Below are 25,007 nucleotides of genomic sequence, written 5' to 3' on the forward strand. Positions count from 1 at the left end.
AATCCAGACCCGTGTATTAGTCCATTTTTGTGCTGCTAATAAAGACATACATGAGACCGGGCAATTTACAAAACAAAGAGGTTTACTGGACTTACAGTTCCATGAGGCTGGAGAAGCCTCGCAATCACGGCAGAAGATGAAAGCCATGTCTTACATGGCAGCAGACCAGAGAAGAGAGCTTGGGCAGGAAAACTCCCCTTTTTAAAATCATCAGGTCTCATGAGACTCATTCACTATCATGAGAACAGCACAGGAAAGACCTGCCCCCATGATTCGATTACCTCCTACCAGGTCCCTCCCACAACACGTGGGAATTCAAGATAAGATCTGGGTGGGGACACAAACAAACCATATCAACCCATCTTTATTAAAACTTAAAAACAAGTCTCCGCCGGGCGCGGTGGCTCAAGCCTGTAATCCCAGCACTTTGGGAGGCCGAGACGGGCGAATCACGAGTTCAGGAGATCGAGACCATCCTGGCTAACACGGTGAAACCCCGTCTCTACTAAAATACAAAAAAAATTAGCCGGGCGAGGTGGCGGGCGCCTGTAGTCCCAGCTACTCGGGAGGCTGAGGCAGGAGAATGGCGTGAACCCGGGAGGCGGAGCTTGCAGTGAGCTGAGATCCGGCCACTGCACTCCAGCCTGGGCAACAGAGCTAGACTCCGTCTCAAAAAAAAAAAAAAAACAAGTCTCAAAAAGAAGCTGATAAACAAGCAAATTAACTGTCTGCCAAAACAAAACTCTATTAAGAAAGGCAAGAGGATCCAGACACTAAATATCCTAGGATCCATACTACGCAAAATTATGGGAGGAAAATTACTATAAATTCCAAGCAGGAAACTAACCCATGACCTACAGGAGAAAGAAATTTTTTAAAAAGTCAGAAATATTAATAACAATGACGGAAGTAGCTGAGACTTTAAAACAAATTACTATTATCTAACACTAAAGGATTTAAAGTAAAACAAAAATGCAACAAAAAACAAATAATGGGGCAGGGCGCGGTGGCTCCCACCTGTAATCCCAGCACTTTGGGAGGCTGAGGCGGGCGGATCACCAGCTCAGGAGATTGAGACCAACCTGGTTAACATGGTGAAACCCCATCTCTACTAAAAATACAAAAAACAAAAATTAGCTGGGCGTGGTGGGGGGCGCCTGTAGTCCCAGCTACTTAGGAGGGTGAGGCAGGAGAATGGCATGAACTCGGGAGGCAGAGCTTGCAGTGAACAGAGATTGTGCCACTGCACTCCAGCCTGGGCAACAAAGTGAGACTCCGTCTCATAAAAAAAAAAAAACAAATAAGGGCCAGGAACTATGGCTCAAGTTTGTAATCCCAGTACTTCTGGAGGCTGAGGCAGGAGGATCACTTGAGGCCAGGAGTTTGAGACTAGTGTGGGAAACACAGTGAGACCCATCTCTACAAAAAAATAAGTAAAAGGCTATGAATTTTTTTTTAAGAAGAAACAGAAAATCTCAATGAAGAAATGGAAACTATTTTTAAAATGGAAATTTTTAATAGACGTCACCTTAAGAAATTAGAAAAAACAAGAGCAAATTAAACCTAACATAAGCGGAAGCAAATAATAAAGATAAAAACAGAATCAATTAAACAGAAAAAATTCAGAAATACTTGGCTTTGGCAAAAAAAAATACAAAAAAAATAAGACAAACAGAAGAAATTTGTGAAATCAAAAGTTGGTTCTTTGAGAAGATTAAAACAATGAATAAATCTCTAGACAGACACAGTCACAGAATAGCTTATTAAAGGCCCAGCTTTCTAGCCAGAGAATAAAAAGAGGTGGCTGGGTGAGATGGCTCCCACCAGTAACCTCAACACTTTGGGAGGCCCAGGCAGGAGGACTGCTTGAAGCTAGGAGTTCAAGATCAGCCTGGGCAACACGATGAGACCCAGTCTCAAAAAACACCAGCGAGGCCCGGCGCGGTGGCTCACACGTATAATCCCAACGCTTTGGGTGGTCAAGGCAGGTGGATCACCTGAGGAGTTCAAGACCAGCCTGCCCAACATGGTAAAATCCCATCTCTATTAAAAATACAAAAATTAGCCAGGTGTGGTGGTGTGCGCCTGTAGTCCCAGCTACTCAGGAGACAGAGGCAGGAGAATCGCTTGAACCCAGGAGGCAGAGGTTGTAGTGAGCCGAGATTGCACCACTGCACTCCAGCCTGGGCGACAGAGTGAGACTCTGTCTCAAAACAAAAACAAGTAAATAAATAACCTGGGGAAACATTCAGAAAGATCAGAGAAAGAACTGGGAAAAGCAACACCACAAAGTTGTTTATGAATCCCTAGGTTTGCCCGCTAACCTATACATGCAAGAATATGACCCTACTCACAATATTAAAGACTTTGAAAACTGAACTAACATATACTCTGTCCAGGCACCAGACTGGCTATGAGGCGGCACATATATGGAACAGACCCAAATAGGGATGCAAAGATGTTGGTTTTGTTTTTTGGTTTTTTTGTTTTTTGTTTTTGAGATGGAGTCTCGCTCTGTTGCCCAGGCTGGACTGCAGTGACGCGATCTCGGCTCACTGCAAGCTCCGCCTCCCAGGTTCATGCCATTCTCCCTCAGCCTCCCGAGTAGCTGGGACTACAGGCGCCCGCCACCACGCCAAGCTAATTTTTTTGTATTTTTTTAGTAGAGACGGGGTTTCACCATGTTAGCCAGGATGGTCTCGATCTCCTGACCTCGTGATCCGCCCGCCTCAGCCTCCCAAAGTGCTGAGATTACAGGTGTGAACCACCGCGCCCGGCCAGGACTGCAAAGATGTTGAAAAATAAACTGATATTAGAACAACATCCCAAAGAGGAGTTGGTACTTGAAGCTTGAACCTAACCAAATTGCTAAAACAAAGTTATCAACATTTTCCACGGGAGTGAAGTAAGATCCAGGGTCTAATAAAACAGTACGCAAAGAGGAAAGTCTCAACTTGCCTGGGAAAAGAAACAGATACCAAGGCAAAGATGAAAGAGATATCTAAGACTTTCTATTCAGTGCCATAAAAATGCTCAAGGAAGCAACAGTGAACACTTTGAAGCAATTTTTTTAAGGAGAAAATATCTCACTGTATGGACTCAAAAACAGAAAGAAGGTAACAGGAAAGTATCAGTGTGCAATAAAATTTATCCAATCTGAAAAACACAGAGAAAGATGTTTAAAGAAACAAACAGTGCTTTAGGAACCTGTTGTAACAGGAATTACAGAAAGAGACATTCTCAGTGGTTAGGCACAGTGCATCAGCACCACGGCTGAGCTGAAACACCATATCATGAGATCATGGCAACTGAAACCCACAATATTAAGAAATAGAACTTGGCTGGGTGTGGTGGCTCACAGCTGCAATCTCAGCACTTTGGGAGGCCACGATGGGCAGATTGCTTGAGCCCCGGAGTTCAAGACCAGCCTGGCAACACGGCAAAACCCCATCTCTACTAAAAATACAGAATTCTCCAGGCATGGTGGTGCACACCTGTAATCCCAGCCGCCCATGAGACTGAGGTGGGAGGTTTGCTTGGGCCTGTGACATTGAAGTTACAGTGAGCCATGACCATGTCACTACAGTGCAGTGTGGGCAACAGTGAGCGCCTGTCTCTAAATAAATAAATAAATAAATAAAGTAAAAATAAAAGAAATACAACTTTTGGCCGGGCACGGTGGCTCACGCCTGTAATCCCAGCACTTTGGGAGGCCAAGGTGGGTGGATCACAAGGTCAGGAGTTCGAGACCAGCCTGGCCAACGTGCTGAAACCCCATCTCTACTAGAAATACAAAATTTCGCCAGGCTAGAGTGCAGTGGTATGATCTCAGCTCACTGCAACCCCCACCTCTCGGGTTTAAATGATTCTCCTGCCTCAGCCTCCTGAATAGCTGGGATTACAGGCGTGCACCACCATGCCCAGTTAATTTTTGTATTTTCAGTAGAGATGGGGTTTCACCATGTTGGCCAGCCTGGTCTCAAACTCCTGACCTCAGCTGATCCACCTGCCTCGGCCTCCCAAAGTGCTGGGATGACAGGCGTGAACCACAGCACCCAGCCTACAAAAATGTTTTTAGATATACTGATCCAAACTATTGCCCTGTAACTAGATAAAGGATTATAACTCCGTAAGAATTCTGTTTTCTTTTATTCAAGCTAAACAGCTTTGTTCTTTTAGCTGTTCCATATATGAAAGTTTTAGGTTTTTTTTGTTGTTGTTGTTTTTTGTTTGTTTGTTTTTTGAGATGGAGTCTCGGTCTGTTGCCTAGGCTGGAGTACACTGGTGCGATCTCGGCTCACTGCAACCTCCACCTCCCGGGTTTAAGCGATTCTGCTGCCTCGGCCTCCCAGGTAGCTGGGATTGCAGGCACATGCCACCACACCAGGCTAATTTTTGCATTTTTCATAGAGACGGGGTTTCGCTATGTTGGCCAGGCTGGTCTTGAACTCCTGACCTCAAGTGATCAGCACATCTCAGACTCCAGAAGTGCTGGGATTACAGGCATGAGCCACCGTGCCCAGCCTCCATTGACATTTTAGACCACTCTTTGAAGTTGATATAATATTGTTACCATGTTTCTATATTTTACTTAATTTTTGTATATTTTTAAAAATATGGAAGGTTTCATGAATTTGCATGCCATCCTTGTGCAAGGGCCATGTTAATAATCTTCTCTGTACTGTTCCAGTTTTAGTATATGTGCTGCCAAAGAAGCACTCTATATTTTAAAAAATAGTATAATAGTGTTCCAAAAAAAAAACAAACTGGGAAACTGAAATGGAATTGCTAAATTTTTATTTTTCCAAATAAGCCATTAAAAAATTTTGGCGTATTTCACACAAAAAAAGCATCTCAATATTATAAAGGTAATAAATATGTACTCTCAGAATTAAAAAGACAAGAAAGATCTGTAGGAACTTTACACCAATATTTTTGTGGAGTACAAGCATTAGGGTGTCACTGGTCTGTATCTTTGGAAGTTTTGAACCCAGAAGTGAAAATTACATATATGGTCTTACCAAAATTACATATATGGAACCCAGAAGTGAAAATTACATATATGGCAAGCAAAATTGAGTGTAACAATCACCATCCGCTTTCTGAATACTATACTCTTGTTAATGTTTCATAAAATGTGCCAGATTTTATATTTCATTTGTTTTGTAGCATGAAATTATGTTACTTGAAGAAAGAACATTAAAGGGGCATTTCGGACTCCTGCTTCATAAGAGCAGAAATCTGCAAAACAAGGATTATACACATGATTGACAGACAGCTATGAAATATAACCTCATAGTTATTTCCACGACAAATACTTCCAAGAGAGTTTGAAGAGAGAACAATGCGGTGGGACACAGAAACAGAAGTATAACCAATTATCCAATTATATAAAACCTAAACTGCAAATTATTTTAAAGCAAACACAAATATTTTCAAGTATAGCACATAAAAAACACGGATTAAGTCCCCTATAGGTTAATGGCTATCCTCTAATTTGGGTTTGCTTTTTTTTTTTTTTTTCCCGAGACAGTGTCTTGCTCTGTCACCCAGGCTGGAGTGCAGTGGCATGATCTCGGCTCACTCCAACCTCCGCCTCCTGGGTTCAAGCGATTCTCCTGCCTCAGCCTTCTGAGTAGCTGGGATTGCAGGCACGTGCCACCACACCCAGCTAATTTTTGTATTCTTGGTAGAGACGGGTTTCACTATATTGGCCAGGCTGGTCTCGAACTCTTGACCTCGTGATCCGCCTGCCTCGGCCTCCCAACGTGCTGGGATTACAGGTGTGAGCCACTGTGCCCGGTCCACTATCCTCCAATTTCCACACGCTCCACAAATCCTCATAAAAACCATATAGGCCAAGAATAAGAGCAAATAAAATCATCCTTAGCTGACCCCACAGCATTGTAAGGATGAAATGACTAAAAACTCCAATTTACATGTAAGAGCATAAACATCGAAGACCAGAAGCTTCAATGGGAACTGTCCAGAAGAGCAGTATAGCAGGGTCTTAGTGGTAACTGAATTACATGTAATATGACCGAGGATTTACCATCAGGAGAGGGCCCCATCTGAGAGAAAGTACTGACGGCTCATCTGAGACATGACAGTGAGAGCAATGGCTACTGGGAAGTCAAAAATAATACACTTAGAAAGTATGTAAGATCAAAGGCAACAGTTTTAGCAAGGCACAGTTTCTGGGAGAGAAGGAGGTATCATTTGGAGGGTTGATGATAAAGGGAAAAAAGGAAGTGACCAGAGCATAAATGGCCTACTAAAACAAGACAGAACTATGGCGGGGGTTGTTGGGGGGGTAGGTGTTAATTTATTTTTAAAACTACACTTCACTGTGGCAACAAATCAGAGTGCTCTTGAACTAAGAGACTGAGAAGGCCACCCTAACCCCATCACCAAAATAAGACAAAATAAGATAACAATATTGTTGGTACAGTAAAATCCAGCACAAACAACCTGAACAGAAAAAAGAACTCAGCATTCATACCAAATTACTTATAAGAAATAAAAAGTAAAATACTTGGGCAGATGAAAATACACCAAAAACCCTTACAGAGGAAAGATTAACAACACTATATCCATCGCAAATTTAAAGTAATTAAATAACAAATGCAGACATAAAAGAACACCTCAAATGAGAAACTCAGAATTTTAAAGAGTAGACAAATAACAGGAACTTGTAAAACATGAACAAACTGAACTTAAATGAAGACTAAATTACAAAAGATGCCCTACAAGGAACAGATAGAACAGATATGATCTAAAGAGACAGAAATGAAAGAGACAGGAATGCTTTCACATAAATGAAAAAGAAATAGAAGTGAAGACAATCAAAGAAAAGTCATACATATAGAAGAGAGAGGACAGGTGCGGTAGCTCCCACCTGTAATCCCAGCACTCTGGGAGGCCAAGGCAGGTGGATCACTTGAGGTCAGTAGTTCGAGACCAGTCTGACCAACATGGTGAAACCCTGTCTCTACTAAAAATACAAAAGTTGGCCAGGCATGGTGGTGCACGCTTGTAACCCCAGCTACTTGGGAAGCTGAGGCAGGATAATCGCTTGAACCTGGGAGGTGGAGCTGAGATGGCACCACTCCCCTCTAACCTGGGCAACAGAGCCAGACTCCATCTTGGGGGGGAAAAAAAAAAAGAAGAGAGGCAAATAAGATTCAATAGTCAAAGATTACTGAAGAATGAAATAGAACAGAACTACCAATACTCAAAACTGTAACTCAAGAAAATTTATTGGATGTCTAAGAAAAAAAACCAAGTCATACATTAAGAAATAAAATCAGGCTGGCGTTAGCAACACAAGCAAGATACAAGCAGGATAATATTTTCAAGGAATATTTCAAGAATCAAAGAAAAGTCATACATATAGAAGAGAGAGGACAGGTGATGGATGTGAATCAAATATTTTACATCCAGCCAAGCTGTCCTTCAAATATCAAGGATATAGGAAACAATTTAAACATGTAAAAATTTAAGAAATTGTTCCACAAGCATTCCTGAGGAATCTACTAGATGATGAGCTTTATCCAACCAAGAAGTGATTGAGAACTTCAAGAAAAGATCTGTAAATCTTTAACAATATTGTAGTACTAAATTTAAAACAAAGGTATTGATGAGGAAGAACAGTATGGAAAATGACATACTCTCACAAAGTAAATATAACTTCAAAAAATCACAGGAAAAGAGACAGAAAAAAAAACTGGAATAAGACCTCACACATAAGAAAATGAAACTAAATGGCTCTAATTTAAAGCTGATAAACCAAATGGAAGAAACCTAAATTTAAAAAAAAGGGGGGGAGACGAAGAGGAGTTTTAAAGGTATACATAAAAGTATACATAACAAAAATATAAACTCTCAAGTAAAAAATAAAAATAAAAAATAAAGCAAATAAAAACATCAAACAGAATACAAGACCCAGTAAATATAACATAAACCAAAGATGAGATCAATTCAGTGAAAAAGCTAAGGTTTAAAATAGACTACATCTACAAAAGAGCAAGTACTAATAATACACATGCTTTACCATTTGCCATGCACTTGTATACATATCTCACTACCTACTCTGTGAGGTAGTTTAAGAAAAGTACTGCTTTTCTCTTTTACTCAGATTTGCCGAGCCTTTGTTGTTGCTGTGTTGTTGAGGAGACGTAGTCTCACTCTGTCACTCTGGCTGGAGTACAGTGGCATGAACACTGCTCACTGAAGCCTGGACCTGCCAGGCTCAAGCAATCCCCTACCTCAGCCTGCCAAGTAGCTGGGATTACAGGCGCGCACCACCACACCTGGCTAATTTTTGAATTTTTGTACAGACAGGGTTTCGCCATGCTGCCCAGGCTGGCCTAGAACTCCTGGGCTCAAGTGATCCTCCCACCTCTGCCTCTCAAAGCACTGAGATTACAGGCGTGAGCCATCATCCCTGGCCTATTTCCTGGGTTCTAAAATGTCACTTAGACTCCCCACAGAAATCTTTAAAATGAATTAGCCTCTATCAAAAGCTTCCCTAGGCTGAGGCAGAGCTTGCAGTGAGTCGAGATCGCGCCACTGCACTCCAGCCTGGGAGACAGAGCAAGACTCCGTCTCAAAAAATAAAATAAAATAAAATGAAATAAAATAAAATAAAACTTCCCTAGGCTGGGTGCGGGGGGGTCATGCCTGTATTCCCAGAACTTTGGGAGGCTGAAGCACAAGAAATATTTCAAAGAATCAAAGAAAAGTCATACATATAGAAGAGAGAGGACAGGTGATGGATGTGAATCAAATATTTTATATCCAGCCAAGCTGTCCTTCAAATATCAAGGATATAGGAAACAACTTAAACATGTAAAAATTTAAGAAATTGTTCCACAAGCATTTCTGAGGAATCTACTAGATGATTCTATAGTATTGGCTTAACTTATGATTTCCTTAAGGGAGTGTCACAAGGTCAAGAGATTGAGACCATCGTGGCTAACATGGGGAAACCCCGTTTCTACTAAAAATACAAAAATCTGCTGGGCGTGGTGGCACACACCTGTAATCCCAGCTATTCAGGAGGCTGAGGCACAAGAATTGTTTGAACCTGGAAGGCGGAGATTGAGGTGAGCCAAGATCATGCGACTGCACTCCAGTCTGGCAACAGAGCGAGCCTCCATCTCAACAAAAAAGTTTCCCTAACGAACAAAAAGTTGGAAGATGCTTAAGTCTCCTTGGTTTTCATTTAGTGGCAGTGGCAACCTAAGATGGCAAAGAATGTGGCACTATCTCAGGTACTGGACGTAAGACCAGGGCTCTTGGTAAACAGCCATACTTCAGAGTTAAGAACTACTCAAACACAGGCTATATGATCTCTACAACTCTAAGTGAAATCATGTACAGTTAAATTCTGTTATAATGCTTGTCTTGAAAACACACATTGGCTCCAACACAATTGATGGGGAGCATTTTGAGCATTTTAAATTTCATGTTTGCTTCTGTGACTTTCATCTGTTAGAAAATCTAGATGAACACAGAAAACAGCACCTAGCCAAAACAAGTCTCATAGGCATACACAGCAGCACCCAGACACACACCTCAACTACCTCAGTTCCCCTTGTATGCTGTGAGCCACAATGAACCACACCCATCCACATGTGATGTTACAACTTTCCATCAGATTTCAGACAACCTGCCTTTCTCCACCTCACAATGATTCACAAACTGTCATCCTTCAGATGCCCACTTCTGCAAGCAAGCACTGTCTTATCCAAAGTAAAGTACAATATTTACATCATAGTATTATGTATTTGTTAACCATTTAACATATGTAAAACAGTACTACCATTTTAAGTTCTTGTCTTTGTTTTTAATCTGTCACTAATAACGTTTTTTAATGTTGTGGCCAACCTCATTTTTCCCATAAGCCCTGTGGTTTTTATTGCATGACTTTGCAAAGCGCAGAGACTTTTAGGAATCTCTATATTCCGATACAGTGGAATTACCTGTATATAAAGCATTTAGAAATATACTGTAAAAGGCCGGGCGCGGTGGCTCATGCCTATAATGCCAGCACTTTGGGAGGCCGAGGCGGGCAGATCACCTGAGGTCAGGAGTTAGAGGCCAGCCCATGGAGAAACCCTGTCTCTACTAAAAATACAAAATTAGCCGGGCATGGTGGCACACGCCTGTAATTCCAGCTATTCTGGAGGCTGAGGCAGGAGAATCACTTGAACCAGGGAGGCGGAGGTTGCGGTGAACCAAGATAGCGCCACCATTGCACTCCAGCCTGGACAACAAGAGTGAAACTCCATCTCAAAAAAAAAAAAAAAAAAGAAAGAAAGAAATATACTGTAACAATGTAGTCATTAAGTATTGGCTATACCTACAATTTCCTTAAAGGAGTGTCACAAACTTTGTATCAGCTAACAAGTAAAAAGTCTAGCATAAAATCTGGCTCAAAATAGATACTAAATAAATACTGCTTTGCTTAATGTACCCCTTCTTAAAAATTCTGACTTGGTCCTCAAGCATTGATAATTAAAGGTAATCTTGTACTACCCAACGACTTCTCTCTGAAAAATAGAGTCCCATTTTAAGTGTAAGCCATTTTATTGTGAGAGGAAAAAAAAGTATTTGAATTTGAACAGCAACCATGTGTAAAAGCAGACAACCAACCAAGGTCAGGCTTTTTTTCCCTAGGTCTATTGTTTTTAAAAGCAAACTTTCACTTCTCCTTTTATGTAATCAGATAAAACAACTCTTATAGATGCCATTCAGGAATGTTTACACAATCTCCTCAGTAATAAAATCAAATGGAATATTTAAGATTAAAAATATTACTGGCTTCAAATAATACTATTTCCCCAAGGTGTTTTAGTAGAAATTTCATATTATTTCAACTGAAGATTTGCTCATATTATACTAACCAAAGAAAATGCAGTAGAGCCCATGAGATAACAAAAACATCAACCTGTCCATCATTTAATTCTTACACTGCAACTTTTACCTTTTTTTCCCCCCTAGACAAAGTCTCATTCTGTCACCCAGGCTGGAGTGCATTGGCATGATGATAGCTCATTGCAGTTTGAGACTGCAATGAGCTCAAGTCTCAAACTCATTGCAGTCTCAAACTGCAATGAGCTCAAGCAGTCCTCCACCTCAGCCTCCCAAGTAGCTGGGACTACAGGTTTGCACCACCACCACACCCAGGTAACTTTTTTATTTTTTACAGAGACAGAGCCTTGCTATGTTGCCCAGGCTGGTCTCGAACTCCTGGCTTCAAGAGCTCTTCCATACTGGCCTCCCAAAGCACTGGGATTACAAGCTATTTTACTTCTAAATAACCAGGAAAGGAAAGATTGCTTTAATTAAATTAAAAGTGTAAGGGATTATTTTAATGCCACATTAAGTAGTGAACAATATAATTTCCTATCTTACCTAGGAGGAAAAAAACCACATGCAACAAGTTAGACTAGTGTTCTTAAAGTTACAACTTTAATACAAGTTTGTACAGCACATATCATAAAACAACTTAGATGTTTAAGCCTACAGCTGACATTTCAGGGAAATTTCGAAAAGAATACAACCACAGCATAAAATTCCTTCCATGCCCTAACATTTACACTGATAACTATCACTGAATTTAAGCCTCTTCACTCATCCTTCTTACTATCAGAATTAGCAACTGACATCCTTTTCACAACCATTTTTCACTAAGAATCTTAAGTTTGTCTCCTCAACAGTATATTGCCTGTAAATAGAGAGCAAACTTGTATTTAGATATGAATGCTGATTGCTGGCTAAGCTCACTGTTAAGTGACTTGTTCTCTCTTCCACACCAGCTTCTCAGCATACCAAGAATTAAACTTGATTTTTAAATTTCCTGAAAAACACAAAGCAACTCTACACTACAATTATTTTCCTTCTAATTTTTTTTAAAGAGATGGAGTTTCACTATGGTGCCCAGGCTGGAGTGCAGTAGCAATTCACAGGGGCAATAATCACAAACTATAGCCTTGAACTCCTGGGCTCAACCAAATCTTGCTGCCTCAGACTCCTGAGTAACTGGCATGCACCCCTGTGCCCAGCTCTTCAACATTTTATATTTTAAATTTTATAACAGGTCCATTTCTTAATATCATATATAGCGGTCGTCAACCCTGACTTCGTGTCAGAATCGGTTGTAAAGCTCTATGAAATGACGTATGACTGAGTCCTACTATCTGAAGATTCTAATACAGCAGCAGGCTTCTCACAACCAACTCATTTAATCCTGATAGCATTTATCCTCCAATGCCAAAACCAAAGAAACATTAATAAAATTTTCCTCTTATTATGCTTTTATGATGAAAGAAAGACTATGTAAACAAATACTATAATTCATTCATAAATTAAACTTCAAAGTCTTACCACATAATACAGGCTCTGCCCAATATCCTACAATTACTTCATATAATAATGTACTCTGTAATGCCAAAGCCCAGCTTAACTCCGTTTTCCAAATATTTATGCAAGCACACAGTCCAAAGATCTTTCTCTCTTGCCCCGTAATCACTGTTTTCACACTCACTTCACATAACAAATATTTATTAAACATCTACTATGGTACATCATTTTAACCAATATGAATAGAGCCATTAGCAGACATCCTTATCTTCATAAAACCTACATTTTAATTGTGGAAAATATGTGATAAATATACAAGTAAATGTAAGAAGCTGATAAATGAGATAAAGTAAGAAATAAGAAAATAAGGTGAGAAGGACTGACTGCTAGCCAAGGAAGGCCTCTAAATAACATTTAAAGGACACCTGTTTAGCTGGGCATGGTGGCATGTGCCTGTAGTCCCAGCTGCCCGGAAGGTTAAGGTGGGAGAATCGCTTCAACCTAGGAGGCGGAGGTTGCAGTGGGCGGAGATCACACTACTGCACTCCAGACCTCCAGCCTGGGCAACAGAGTGAGACCCTGTCTCAAAAAATAAAAAAAAAAAAATTAGGCCAGGCACGGTGGCTCACACCTGTAATCCCAGCATTTTGAGAGGCCGAGGCAGGTGGATCACCTGAGGTCTCAAGTTTGAGATCAGCCTGGCCAACATGGTGAAACCCAGTCTGTACTAAAACTACAAAAATTAGCCAGGCCTGGTGGCAAGCACCTAGAATCCCAGCTACTCGGGAAGCTGAGGCAGGAGAATCGCTTGAACTCAGGAGGCGGAGGTTGCAGTAAACTAAAATTGTGCCACTGCATGCCACGCTGGGCGACAGAGCGAAACCCTGTCTCAAAAAATAATAAAAATAAAATTTAAAATCAAGAATAAATAAAGGACATGTAAGCAGAAGTCCTAAAACAACTAAGAAAAATAAGTCACGCAGGTATCTGGGGGAGAAAATTCTAAACAGTCCTTTGCACATATATGACCCTTTATATGACCTAGCTTTTTATGTCCAAAAATGCCTTTATGAAGAAAGAAGATATATTGAATCAATGCTGTCAGAACTGCATTGTCAGAAGCAGAAATATTAAAAGATATAAGACTGCACACTAAGGAGAGAGATCCCTTCAGTTGAGGCCAGCTGGACAGTATCTCTCCAGTCCCCTAATCACACAGAGCACCATTCCTGCCTCTCTGGAAACTCTTCTTTAACCAGTGCTTCAATAGTTTGGATGGCAATTCTATTATCATCAAATAACTAGTTTGAGCCCCAGTAATGACCCAGGACTTCAACACTTTGACACATCTAAAGAATGGAATATTAAATTCAGTTCCCTTTTAAGCTTTAGTCTGTTTTTCTGAAAATATAGTGTTGTCTATCTACTACTATTGAAAACTGAACTGTGGTCACTCTGCACAAGCAAGTATTTTTAACCCACTCTCTTGACGCAAAAGAATCATTTTTTAAAACATTTCAGGTTTCTAACACAATACAGAATTTTGAAACTATATGCTGTCAATTTAAAACAAAAACATGTATTTATTTCTTCATTCATACTACATCTCATTCTAGAAAAACAAAAATTAAAAAGTAAGCAAACAGGCCAGGCGCAGTAGCATGTCATAATCTCAGCTACTTGGGAGGCTGAAGCAGGAGGATCACTTGAGCTCAGGACTAGCCTGGGCAACATAGTGAAATCCTGGTCCCACGCGCATATGCGCACACACGCACGCGCGCACACACACACACACAAATTTAAAAAGCAAGCAAAGAATAAATTTACCACATTATTAAAAGATTTTCACTTCTCACTAGTTGTTTTTTTTTTTTTTTTTTTAGACAAATTTTCACTCTCGTTCCCCAGGCTGGAGTGCAATGGTGCGATCTTGGCTCACTGTAACCTCCACATCCTGGGTTCAAGCGATTCTCCTGCCTCAGTCTCCCAAGTAGCTGGGATTACAGGCGCCTGCCACCACGCCTGGCTAATTTTTGTACTTTTAGTAGAGTCAGCGTTTCACCATGTTGGCCAGGCTGGTCTCGAACTCCTGACCTCAGGTCATCCACCTGCCTCAGCCTCCCAAAGTGCTGGGATTACAAGCATGAGCTACCACGCCCGACCCTCACTAGATTTTTACAGAAAAATTATTTTGTAATTTTTATAATAATTATATACACATTATATATACATATATAAAACAGCAAAACTGCATTTTGTTTTCTGGTATACTTTTAAGGAATAATTTATCCTAGTTTAAACTTATGATTAGCAGCAGGGCGTGGTGGCTCATGCCTGTAATCCCAGCACTTGGGAGGCTGAGGTGGGTGGATCACCCGAGGTGAGCAGTTTGAGACCAGCCTGGCCAACGTGGAGAAACCCCGTCTCTACTAAAAATACAAAACTTAGCCGGGCGTGGTGGTGGACACCTGTAATCCCAGCTACTGGGGAAGCTGAGGCAGGAGAATCACTTGAACCTGGGAGCCAGACGTTGCAGTGAGCCGGAGGCTGCAGTGAGCCGAGATCGAACCACTGTACTCCAGCCTGGACAACAAGAGCGAGATTCCATCTCAAAAAAATAAATAAACTTATGATTAACTACTATGTTCAGAAGGGGATTTCAGAACAGACCAAACTTTGTTTCCATTTTTTGATTTTTTGTTATATTCTAAATATACAAAGTACAAGCAAAAGTATATTAAAACCAATTTCAAAGTTACTGTCCACTCTTAGTTGCAAAACTGGAATTCTGTCACCAAGAAATGTAATCAGTTAACCTTTCATGTGCATATGGACACCTACTTGCTAACAATTCCTAATCTAAATTTCATCAGCAACTAAAGCTAAACTAAGTATCATTAACTAGCAGAAACAGCAACTTTCCCAAAGAAAATAAATCACATAAAATAATTTACCTATTATACAATGGGCTGGGTGCAGTGGCTCAAGACTATAATCCCAGCACTTTGGGAGGCTAAGGCGGGGGGATCACACGGTCAGGAGATTGAGACCATCCTGGCTAACACGGTGAAACCCCGACTGTACTAAAAATACAAAAAATTAGCCCGGCGTGGTGGCGGGCGCCTGTAGTCAGTCCCACCTACTTGGGAGGCTGAGGCAGGAGAATGGCATGAGGCAGAGGCGGAGCTTGCAGTGAGCCAAGATCGCGCCATTGCACTCCAGCCTGGGTGACAGAGGGAGCCTCTGTCCCAAAAAAAAAATAATAATAATTTACCTATTATACAACATATGCAGCCACCTAATAAGTATTACTACTCTTTTGCCTAACAAAGAATTCCCTCACCCTTCTCCTATACCCCTCCCCTAAATAGTTAAACACTAGGCAGGTGTGTGATGTTAAGTGCCCTGAAAAGAAAAAAAAGTTTTATTCCAGACTGTAACTCACACTAGCTTAATCTCAGTCTGTTTGCTTAATAAAAATGTCCCCACCTTGAAAAGTTTTGAGAATTAAGAAAGGACTCTAAATAAAGCATGCTGTGTCCAAAATGGTAACCATTCACCACATGTGACTATTTGAATTTAAATTAAGGTTAATTAAAAATTCATTTCCTCAGTTGCACTAGCCATATTTCAAGTGTGCAATAATTACATGTGGCCAGGCCAGGCACGGTAGCTCACACTTGTAATCTCAGCACTTTGGGAGGCCGAGGCAGGAGGACCGCTTGATCCCAGGAGTTCAAGACTAGCCTGGCCAACATGGCGAAACCCCGTCTCTACCAAAAATACGAAAATTAGCCAGGCATGGTGGCACGCCTGTAGTCACAGCTACTTGGGAGACTGAGCTGGGAAGATAGCTTGAACCCAGGAGGTGGAGGCTGCAGTGAGCCATGATCAAACCACTGCACTCCAGCCTGTGTGATAAGAGTTAGACCCTGTCTTAACAAGTACAACAAAAAACAAACCTACACATGGCCAATGGCTATCTATTAAAGCAGATAACAAATATTTCCATCATCATAGAAAATTCTACTGTGCAGTGCTATTCTAAAGCACCTAGAGCAGAGCCTGGCAAATGGTAGATTTCTCATTTTACCTGGCAAATAGTGACAAATCACAAACATAATCATAATGCTATTTTAACTTCTCTCACCACTTTTCTAGGAAAGAAAAATTCTGTCCATTAAAAACCAAACACTGCATGTTCTCACTCATAGGTGGGAACTGAACACTGAGAACACTTGGATACAGGGTGGGGAACATCACACACCGGGGCCTGTCCTGGGATGCGGGGAGCAGGGAGGGATAGCATTAAGAGATATACCTAATTTAAATGACGAGTTAATGGGTGCAGAACACCAATATGGCACATGTATACACATATGTAACAAACATGCACGTTGTGCACACATACCCTAGAACTTAAAGTATAATAAAAAAATTAAAATAAAATTCTATCCTTTAACACTTATAACAATATAAATCATTCAGGCTAAGGTCCAAAACTACATTTATTGATGTACAATATTTTAACTATTCCCAATTTAAATTTTTCTTATAACTGACATTAACATTTGAGGAGCAAAAAAGAGAGAAGGAAGCAGCAGCAACAGCAACCAACCTACTAACACTTGATTGAAAGGCATTAGGGTATGTCCACTTTTTCCAAGTGGGTTAAAATATAAGGTGTGTATTTCGTTCTACCCTGGCAACCTCATTTTTCCTACCCTTAACCTAGATCCTAACAAAGTGGTGTAAAAATCTGGTAACATCCTCAAACTTTTAGATAAACAAATAGCATCAACAGTAGGCAAAGGCCACAATTTTCTAATGACTTAATTTTCCAAATAAGTTAAAACAGTTTGTAAATACAAAAAAAAACCCCAGCTTCTGGCAAACACAAGTCTTCCTTAAACTCTTACATAGGGCCGGGCGCAGTGGCTCATACTTGTAATCCCAGAACTTTGGGAGGCCGTAACGGGCAGAACACTTGAGGTCACTAGCTCAAGACCAGCCTGGCCAACATGGTGAAACCCCATCTCTACTAAAAATACAAAAAAATATTAGCCGAGTGTGGTGGCAGACGCCTGTAATCCCAGCTACTTGGGAGGCTGAGGCATGAACCCAGGAGGTAGAGGCTGCAGTGAGCCAAAATCACACTACTGCACTCCAACCTGGGCGACAGAGCAAAACTCTGTCTCAAAAAAACAAACAAATAAAATAAAATAAACCCTTACATAGTATATATCACATTAAATTCACTCTGTCCTTTTTCTAGACAAATTATCAGCAAGAAACACTATGTAAGCATTTTGACTAACTTATGACAATGCTTTAGTCAGAAAACAGTAGAGTAATAGTGGAAAAAAAAAAAGAAGGGAAAAATATACAAAAAAAACTGAATTTTAGAGATCAACTAGACTAGATCAAGCCAGGCAAATCTGCTGCAGAAACTCTAAAATTTTTGCAAACTTATGTGTAAACCAGGTTTCCATTAAAAAATTAAGGGAAAAAAAAGTTTATTTTGAAATACAAACTAACTGCATTTCCTACATAAGTTTATCATAACAAGTACAGTACAACTAACAAAGTAGCAGCTCAAAAGTTGAATGCTGCAGGAATGATTTAACAAGTTACCAAGTGGCCAGGAACAGTGGCTCAGGCCTGTAATCCCAGCATTTTGGGAGGCCGAGGCAGGTGGATCACTTGAGGTTGGGAGTTTGAGACGAGCCTGACCAACATGGAGAAACCCCATCTCTACTAAAAATACAAAATTAGCCAGGCGTGGTGGCACATGCCTGCAATCCCAGCTACTCGGGAGGCTGAGGCAGAATTGCTTGAACCCGGGAGGCAGAGGTTTCGGTGAGCCGAGATCATGCCACTGCCCTCCAGCCTGGGCAACAAGAGCGAAACTCCGTCTCAAAAAAAAAAAAGAAGTTACCAACCTAGCAACACTTGATTACACACAGCACACACATCACATTAAAAGTCCAACGTTTCCTTTATCAGGGCAAAAAAAAAAATCTTAAAATCAAAAGCACTAACTTACTATTGAATCTCAAGAAACTGAAGCAACTTCAAAAAATCAATACTATCCTTTTGGTCAGTAATACTTTCTTCACTCCTAACGTATGAGAACAATAAGGACATTTTAGCTCCTTTACTTTTCTTTCATTTAGTGATTTTCACATTTCTCTCACATGTAACTTATTAACAGATCTACAGCACTGTGATTTTAGCAATGAACTTACAGGTTTTTGCCCCACTAACACTACCACAAAAAAATATTTAAGATGTTTAATCAAAAATTGCTATTCTATGGATGGTTAAACACACTGTGGTACATCCATATCATGGAATACTACTCGGCAAAAAAAGGAATAAACTATTAGCTGGATGTGGTAGCCCTGTAGTGATCCCAGCTACTCCAGAGGCTGAAGAGGGAGAAGTGCTTGAGCCCAGTAGTTTGAGGTTACAGTGCCCTATTGATAGAGCCTATAAACAGTCACTACACTCCAGCCTGGGCAACAGAGGAAGACTCTATCTCTAAACCCAAAAAGTTGTATACTGTATGATTATTTTTAGTAAACACACTGGGAATGGCAAAATTATACAAATGCAGGACATGTACTGATTGCTGGAGCCTGCAGCAAGAGGGGATGGGAGTGGGGTGGGACAGATGTTGGATGTGGTTCTAAAAGGGCAACAGAGGGGTACTTTGGACTGAGGGAACTGTTCTGTAGCCTAATTGTAGTGGTGCAATCTATACATGGGATAACACTGCACAGAAGTAAATACAGTCAGCTCTCATTATCCTTGGTATCTGCATCCATAGGTAAAAACTATTTTTAAAAAGCACAATAAAAAATACAAATTTTTAAAATACAGCATAACTATATAACATTAATATTGCATTAGGTATTATAAGTAATCTAGAGATATTTAAAGTGTACAGGTGATATGCATAGGTTATACGCAAATACTACACCACTTTATGTAACGGACTCAAACACCTGCAAATTTTGGAATCTCGCGGGATCCTGAAATCAACCCCCGACAGATACCAAGCGATGACTGCACCCGCGTGCGCGAGCACTCACACGCATGTACAAGTAAACTGGGGATATGTGAATAAGATTGGTGGATTGTATCAATGTTTAATAATGAACCATGGTTCTGCAAGGTGTTAGTGTTGGGAAAACTGAGTAAAGTGCACTGTATTATTCCTTAAACTATGTGATTATACAGTCTTCTCAAAATTAAAAGTTTGATTTATTTAAAAAGTGCTAACACTTGAGAAAACCTTAATATGAACCAGATAATAGACAATATTAGAGAATGACTGTTAAAAGTATACAAGACGATGTCCTTATTCTTAGGAGATGCTTGTTGAAGTATTTAGAGATGAAATTTTTTGTTTTTGAGACAGTCTCGCTCTGTTGCCCAGGCTGGAACTGCAACCTCCACCTCTCAGATTCAAGCGATTCTTGTGCCTCAGCCTCTCTAGCAGCTGGGACTACAGGCGCACACCACCACGGCTGACTAATTTTCGTATTTTTAGTAGAGACAGGATTTCACTACGTTGGCCAGCCTGGTCTCGAACTCCTGACCTCAAGTGATCCATCCGCCTGAGCCTCCCAAAGTGCTGGTATTACAGGTATGAGCCACTGTGCCCAGCCTAGAGATAAGTTTTATGTCTACAACTTACTTTTATACAAATGTATATAAACATATACATAGTGAGAAAACATATATGGCAAAATATCAAGTGTTAAATTTAAGTAAAGGTTTAGGAGTGTTCCTTGTTCTCTCAACTTTTCTTTTTTTTTTTTCAAAATAAAGAATTGTGAAGAAGAGATTAAAGATAAATTGTTATTATAAACTTATGTTATAGTTCTACCTGCACACCAATTAGTCTTTTTAACGGTTTAAAAGTAACTTTTTTCCTAAAACTATTTTACAGCTCCACCTACACTCTTAGTCTTAAAAGAAAACAAAACAAAATGCCAATAAGAATTTCAGGGCAACAGTTTTCCGACACTGGATGTGACGTTCTAATATTTTTCAACATGAATTCACTAAATCTGTAAGGCATATGGACACTTTTGTAAAATCAAAGTTAGTTCAAATGGATGATTATTTATTTCTAGAAAAACTGAATCCCTAGAGTTGGTCTACTTTTCAAACAGGTGAACTAAATTATAACTGCAGGGGAAAAGGTTAACACTTTCACACACACATCCTAAATTTTAAAAGTCTGAAATTTGGCAAACACAGTTAATTCTATCATAAGGAAAAGTTTGCGTGAAAGGGGCAACCCACATACTAAATGCCAAACAAAAAATGTACTACAATGTGTTAATTATAGTTCCCAGGCTACAGGACATATTTTAAAATGTAAACAGTCCCAACAAACATCAATGCATTTATAGTTTTAAAAAATGCAAACTGCACACATTTGAAATGTAGGGAATAAGTCTGAGTTAGCGTCAACAAAATCCTTCTCAAAAGTTCTTATATTCTCTTTTCTCTGGTGAGTTTCTGCATGTGTTAATACACTTTAGTGTATAAGAAAAGTCTAGGTCTGGAACGTTTCAACTAAAGACTCAACTTTTTACTTCCTACCGAACCGCCCCCTCGCCAATGGGCCCCACCTCCCGAGAAGAGTGACGGGGTGGGGCTGTTTCCCGCTCGGAAACTAAGAAATAAATGCCTCATCCCTACTCCAGAAACGAGAGAACAAGGGAGGCAGAGGCACCGAAGACTCCAGTATGCAACTGACTACAAGGAGGTAGTCGTTTGAAAAGCTTTCTTTCCTTCTCTGAACTCTTTCTTTCCCTCCTCTCAGGTCATTTGACCCCGGGCCGGGCGGAGACAGGTGAATCCCAAGAGAGGAGGAAGAGGGAGGGACAGATGATGGAGGGAGAACCGCGTTTAGGCAATGAATGAGCCTGCTGCATCCGCACCACCTGTTCCTTCCAAGGGTGCCACCCCGGCCTGCCGGCAGGGTTCCCACACCAACCGGGCCGCGACTCCTGCCGGTGTTGCCCACTTGCCCGCCAAAGGCCGGGCCTCTCCTCCCCCAGATCGGGGAGAACGAGAACCGGCAGTCTAGACCCAGGAGATCGGGGCCTAGTCCGGAACCAGGGCCTCAAGCGTGGGGATGGAAGGAAGAAGGCTGTGGTCCCTGGAGCGCGGGCCATAGTAGGAACCACAGAGAGGGGGCAAAGCAATGCATTCGGCCTGACGAGGACTATGAAGGCGGGGTCCCGGGCGGGAGTGGCTCAGTGCCCGCCGGGCCGAGGTTAGGGGTGACAGGCCCGGTTACCGGCTAAATCCTCCCCACTGCTTGCCCGGAGCCTCACACTTACCAAGATCCGCTTGAAGAGCGCATTCTCCTTGGGCGGGAGGCTCACGGCCGGCATCGTTCCGGCTGCTCCTGCTGCTCCCGCCACCACCCGGCTCGGTCAGTCAGTTTGTCCGACCGTCGCCGCTGCCGTTCCCTAGCTGCTTCAGCCTTGAATATACCGATCCGCCGCCACCACCAGGCCTCGGGTGTCGCCGCGTTGCCCTACCCGGACACCTCCTTTTTCCTCGTTGTCTTTTTTCCTTTCTCACTTAACGCTGCCGCCGCCTCCCCCACTACGGGTCTCCGTCGGCGGTTCACGTGGTAACTGAACAGACCGACAGAGGCAGCCAAAATGGCGGACGCAGAGGGCTTTCCCACCCGGGTCACACCTCCTAACACGCAGGCGCGGTGACCTCCTTTCCCCACCTCCTCTGGGTTTCGGAGCTTGCCGGGAAACCTGGAGGCTGGCCCGCCTGTGGAGGCCGGGAGGGTCCGGGCAGGCCCCGCCCATCCTTTCAGTGCGTGGTGCCCTCGAAGCGCCCGCTGAGCTACGGGAGGCTAGGCAAATACGATTCAGACCGCCTCCTCATCAAAAATAGCCTCTCTGGCGCCTTCCTGCCAGATTGACCTTTCATTCATTGGAAAGAGTCTCGCACACTGTGTGATAATCGTTTGAGTCCAAAGCGCTAAAATACAGGTGTAGGTGTTTGAGAAGCGCTGTAGTTGATTATGGACGAAATGCCTAATTTAAGGAGCAGAGGCAGAGTGGAAAATGAAAAAAGCTTCCCCGCAGTGGAGACTTATTAACAGCCCTGGAGAGGAAGGGGCTTAATAGAGTCTGAAAAGCGTGAAAGAGCTTGACCAATGAAATGGGCCTGGCTGTCGTATCGGTAATTTGGTGAATGTTGCTTAAGATCAGCCTGGAAAGGTAGTTAAGCCAGATCCGAAGTGACATATTTGCACTGCCAGGGGAGCCTCTGGAGGTTAAAGTATGTGTTTTAATTTCGTTGTTGAGGCCATATAATGCAGAGTTGACGGACCAACCTTACGAGGCACCTTGCAGTGGAGTGGTGGAGAGTTAAAGACACTGACTTTACCCTGGAGCTGACTTCAAACTAGTGCTTAATATTGTGACTCGAACTCCCCATCCCCAGAAATTCTCAGATCTTAGAAGCCAAAGACTGGCAAGGATACTAGAGAGAACTACTCGAGTAGGCGAGGTCAGACTAGATACTGAATAGGACCCCTTCCAAAAATGTAAGTCATTTCATTAACAGGTGACAATAAAACTTTTTCAAAGTGGCATTCCATTGATCTAAAAATTTTCAAGTTATATGAGCCACTTTTAACCTTTGGTTTTTGATTACCTCTTTCCAAATCCTGATTTCACTCTGTAGCATTCTTTGCATTACGAATTATTAAACAGTATGTTATGTACATGTTTTTTACTCTTTTAAATTTATTTACAAAGACATTTTAATTTTCAAACTTCTCTTAACTGTCCCTGAAAGGTGTGAGTTGAGAAATATGTTTCCCAATATAAACTTGGGTTTTCTAGCTGCTATATTGATTGTCCTCTCCCTTCACCGGGGTCATAAATAAGGTTTTTAACAGTCAAATCCTGGAGTTTCCTTAAATTCTGTGATCTCTCTTCAAAATTTTGAGAAAATCATATGTACAGGAAACTATGCTTCAGTTTGAAATATGGCCAGTCTTTTAACCTTAACTTTATAAAACTAACGGCAAGCTTATAATTCATTTTTAAGCTGTTATTTAATAATAACCTGCAAAAAGTCACTGCCCTAAGAGGTCTTTCAACTGTCTGAACTATTGAAAGACAGAAAAATAGTCTAAATGTAGTTGATAATTTTAGCTTGGATTTCCAAATCTCTGGCTTCATATCCAAAAATCCCCACAGCAATACTATTTGCTATAGTTCTCTAAATTTCTCCTGTAAAGAATATTCTATTTTCCTTCAGAGGAAGAAAATGTCTGGTCTTTGAAACAATCAGTAGTTTCCACCAGAACCTTAGTACCTGATTAGATGAGCCAGAAATAGAGTTTGGCAAATGTTACATTCTTTTTGGGTGATGACAAACAAATGGCAATTGTAAAGGCTCGGCAAATACTAGTCTGATTCAACATTTAACTGATTCATTTCCTAGTTAAAATGCACCTACAGGTAACAGTCTGACCACATAGTAACCTGAACTGAATAAAAAAAATATATTTACTCTGATTACCACAATTTCACAAATAGAGATCCCATTTGAGTTATACTTTGACAGCCATGCTTTCAGAACGTTAACATATCCAAGGCTATATGCTGTGGCTGCTGCTGCTGCTGCTGCTAGTTAATTCATCTTACCCCATGTGCTTGCATGTCACTATGTTCAAAATGCCAACTCTGAAAACTATTAACCAAAAAGAAAGAAATAAAATCATTTACCTTGCAAACTTTAATTCTACAAAAGGGATATGTAGAGTGAAATTTCTCCATATACGTAAGATGTTCTCTATTGAGACTGTTACATCTTATTAAGTATTTGGGGCCGGGCGCGGTGGCTCAAGCCTGTAATCCCAGCACTTTGGGAGGCCGAGACGGGCGGATCACGAGGTCAGGAGATAGAGACCATCCTGGCTAACCCAGTGAAACCTGTCTCTACTAAAAAAATACAAAAAACTAGCCAGGCGAGATGGCAGGCGCCTGTAGTCCCAGCTACTTGGGAGGCTGAGGCAGGAGAATGGCATAAACCCGGGAGGCGGAGCTTGCAGTGAGCTGAGATCCAGCCACTGCACTCCAGCCTGGGCAACAGAGCGAGACTCCGTCTCGAAAAAAAAAAAAAGGAAAGAAAAAAAAAGTATTTGGGTCTTACTTTAAAAGAAAAAAAAAAAGGCTGGGCGTGGTGGCTCACGCCTGTAATCCCAGCACTTTGGGAGGCTAAGGCGGGCGGATCACAAGGTCAGGAGTTCAAGACCAGCCTGACCACCATGGTGAAACCCCGTCTCTACTAAAAATACAAAAATTAGCCAGGTATGGTGGTGCGCGCCTGTAATCCCAGCTACTCAGGAGGATGAGGCAGGAGAATCGCTTGAACCTGGGAGGCAGAGGTTGCAGTGAGCCAAGATCGTACCACTGCACTCCAGAGCAAGACTCCCTCTCAAAAAAAAAAAAAAAAAAAAAATAGGCCAGGCATAGTGCCTCATGCCTATAATCCCGAAACTTTGGGAGGCTGAGGCAGGAAGATAGTTTGAGACCAACCTGGGCAACATATTGAGACCCCATCTCTGC

At 41.5% G+C, this 25,007-nt stretch overlaps 3 protein-coding genes and 1 non-coding gene across 28 annotated transcripts in view; 1 reads left to right on the forward strand and 3 right to left on the reverse strand.

Annotated features, from left to right (window-relative positions):
• Positions 1-22,097, reverse strand: part of NAA15 (N-alpha-acetyltransferase 15, NatA auxiliary subunit) — a 90,688-nt gene extending 68,591 nt beyond the window's left edge. For 2 of the 3 annotated variants that reach the window (XM_050790215.1, XM_050790214.1), the window contains exon 1: positions 21,738-22,097. In XM_050790215.1, the coding sequence (XP_050646172.1) occupies positions 21,738-21,791 (54 nt within the window). In that variant the 5' untranslated portion in view covers positions 21,792-22,097. The remainder of the gene's footprint in view (positions 1-21,737) is intronic. The other variant, XM_050790216.1, reaches the window with a different exon arrangement.
• Positions 1-25,007, forward strand: part of NDUFC1 (NADH:ubiquinone oxidoreductase subunit C1) — an 829,703-nt gene that overhangs the window by 795,790 nt on the left and 8,906 nt on the right. Inside the window, exon 1 of one of the 23 annotated variants that reach the window (XM_050790295.1) lies at positions 8,671-8,674. The exons of 21 other annotated variants lie outside the window; for them this stretch is intronic. The gene's annotated coding sequence lies outside the window, so the exon portion shown is untranslated. Of the gene's footprint in view, positions 1-8,670; positions 8,675-15,391; positions 15,396-25,007 lie in introns of those variants that run through there. One more of the 23 variants, XM_050790294.1, reaches the window with a different exon arrangement.
• The window catches only part of RAB33B (RAB33B, member RAS oncogene family), a 312,558-nt gene that overhangs the window by 157,930 nt on the left and 129,621 nt on the right, over positions 1-25,007 (reverse strand). The gene's annotated exons all lie outside the window — the stretch shown is intronic.
• Positions 4,611-4,719, reverse strand: LOC126955775 (U6 spliceosomal RNA). Its single transcript, XR_007726074.1, has one exon. It is a non-coding gene; the product is annotated as a U6 spliceosomal RNA (small nuclear RNA).

The sequence above is a fragment of the Macaca thibetana genome, chromosome 5, assembly GCF_024542745.1.
Source record: "Macaca thibetana thibetana isolate TM-01 chromosome 5, ASM2454274v1, whole genome shotgun sequence".
In the NCBI taxonomy this organism is placed as follows: domain Eukaryota; kingdom Metazoa; phylum Chordata; class Mammalia; order Primates; family Cercopithecidae; genus Macaca; species Macaca thibetana.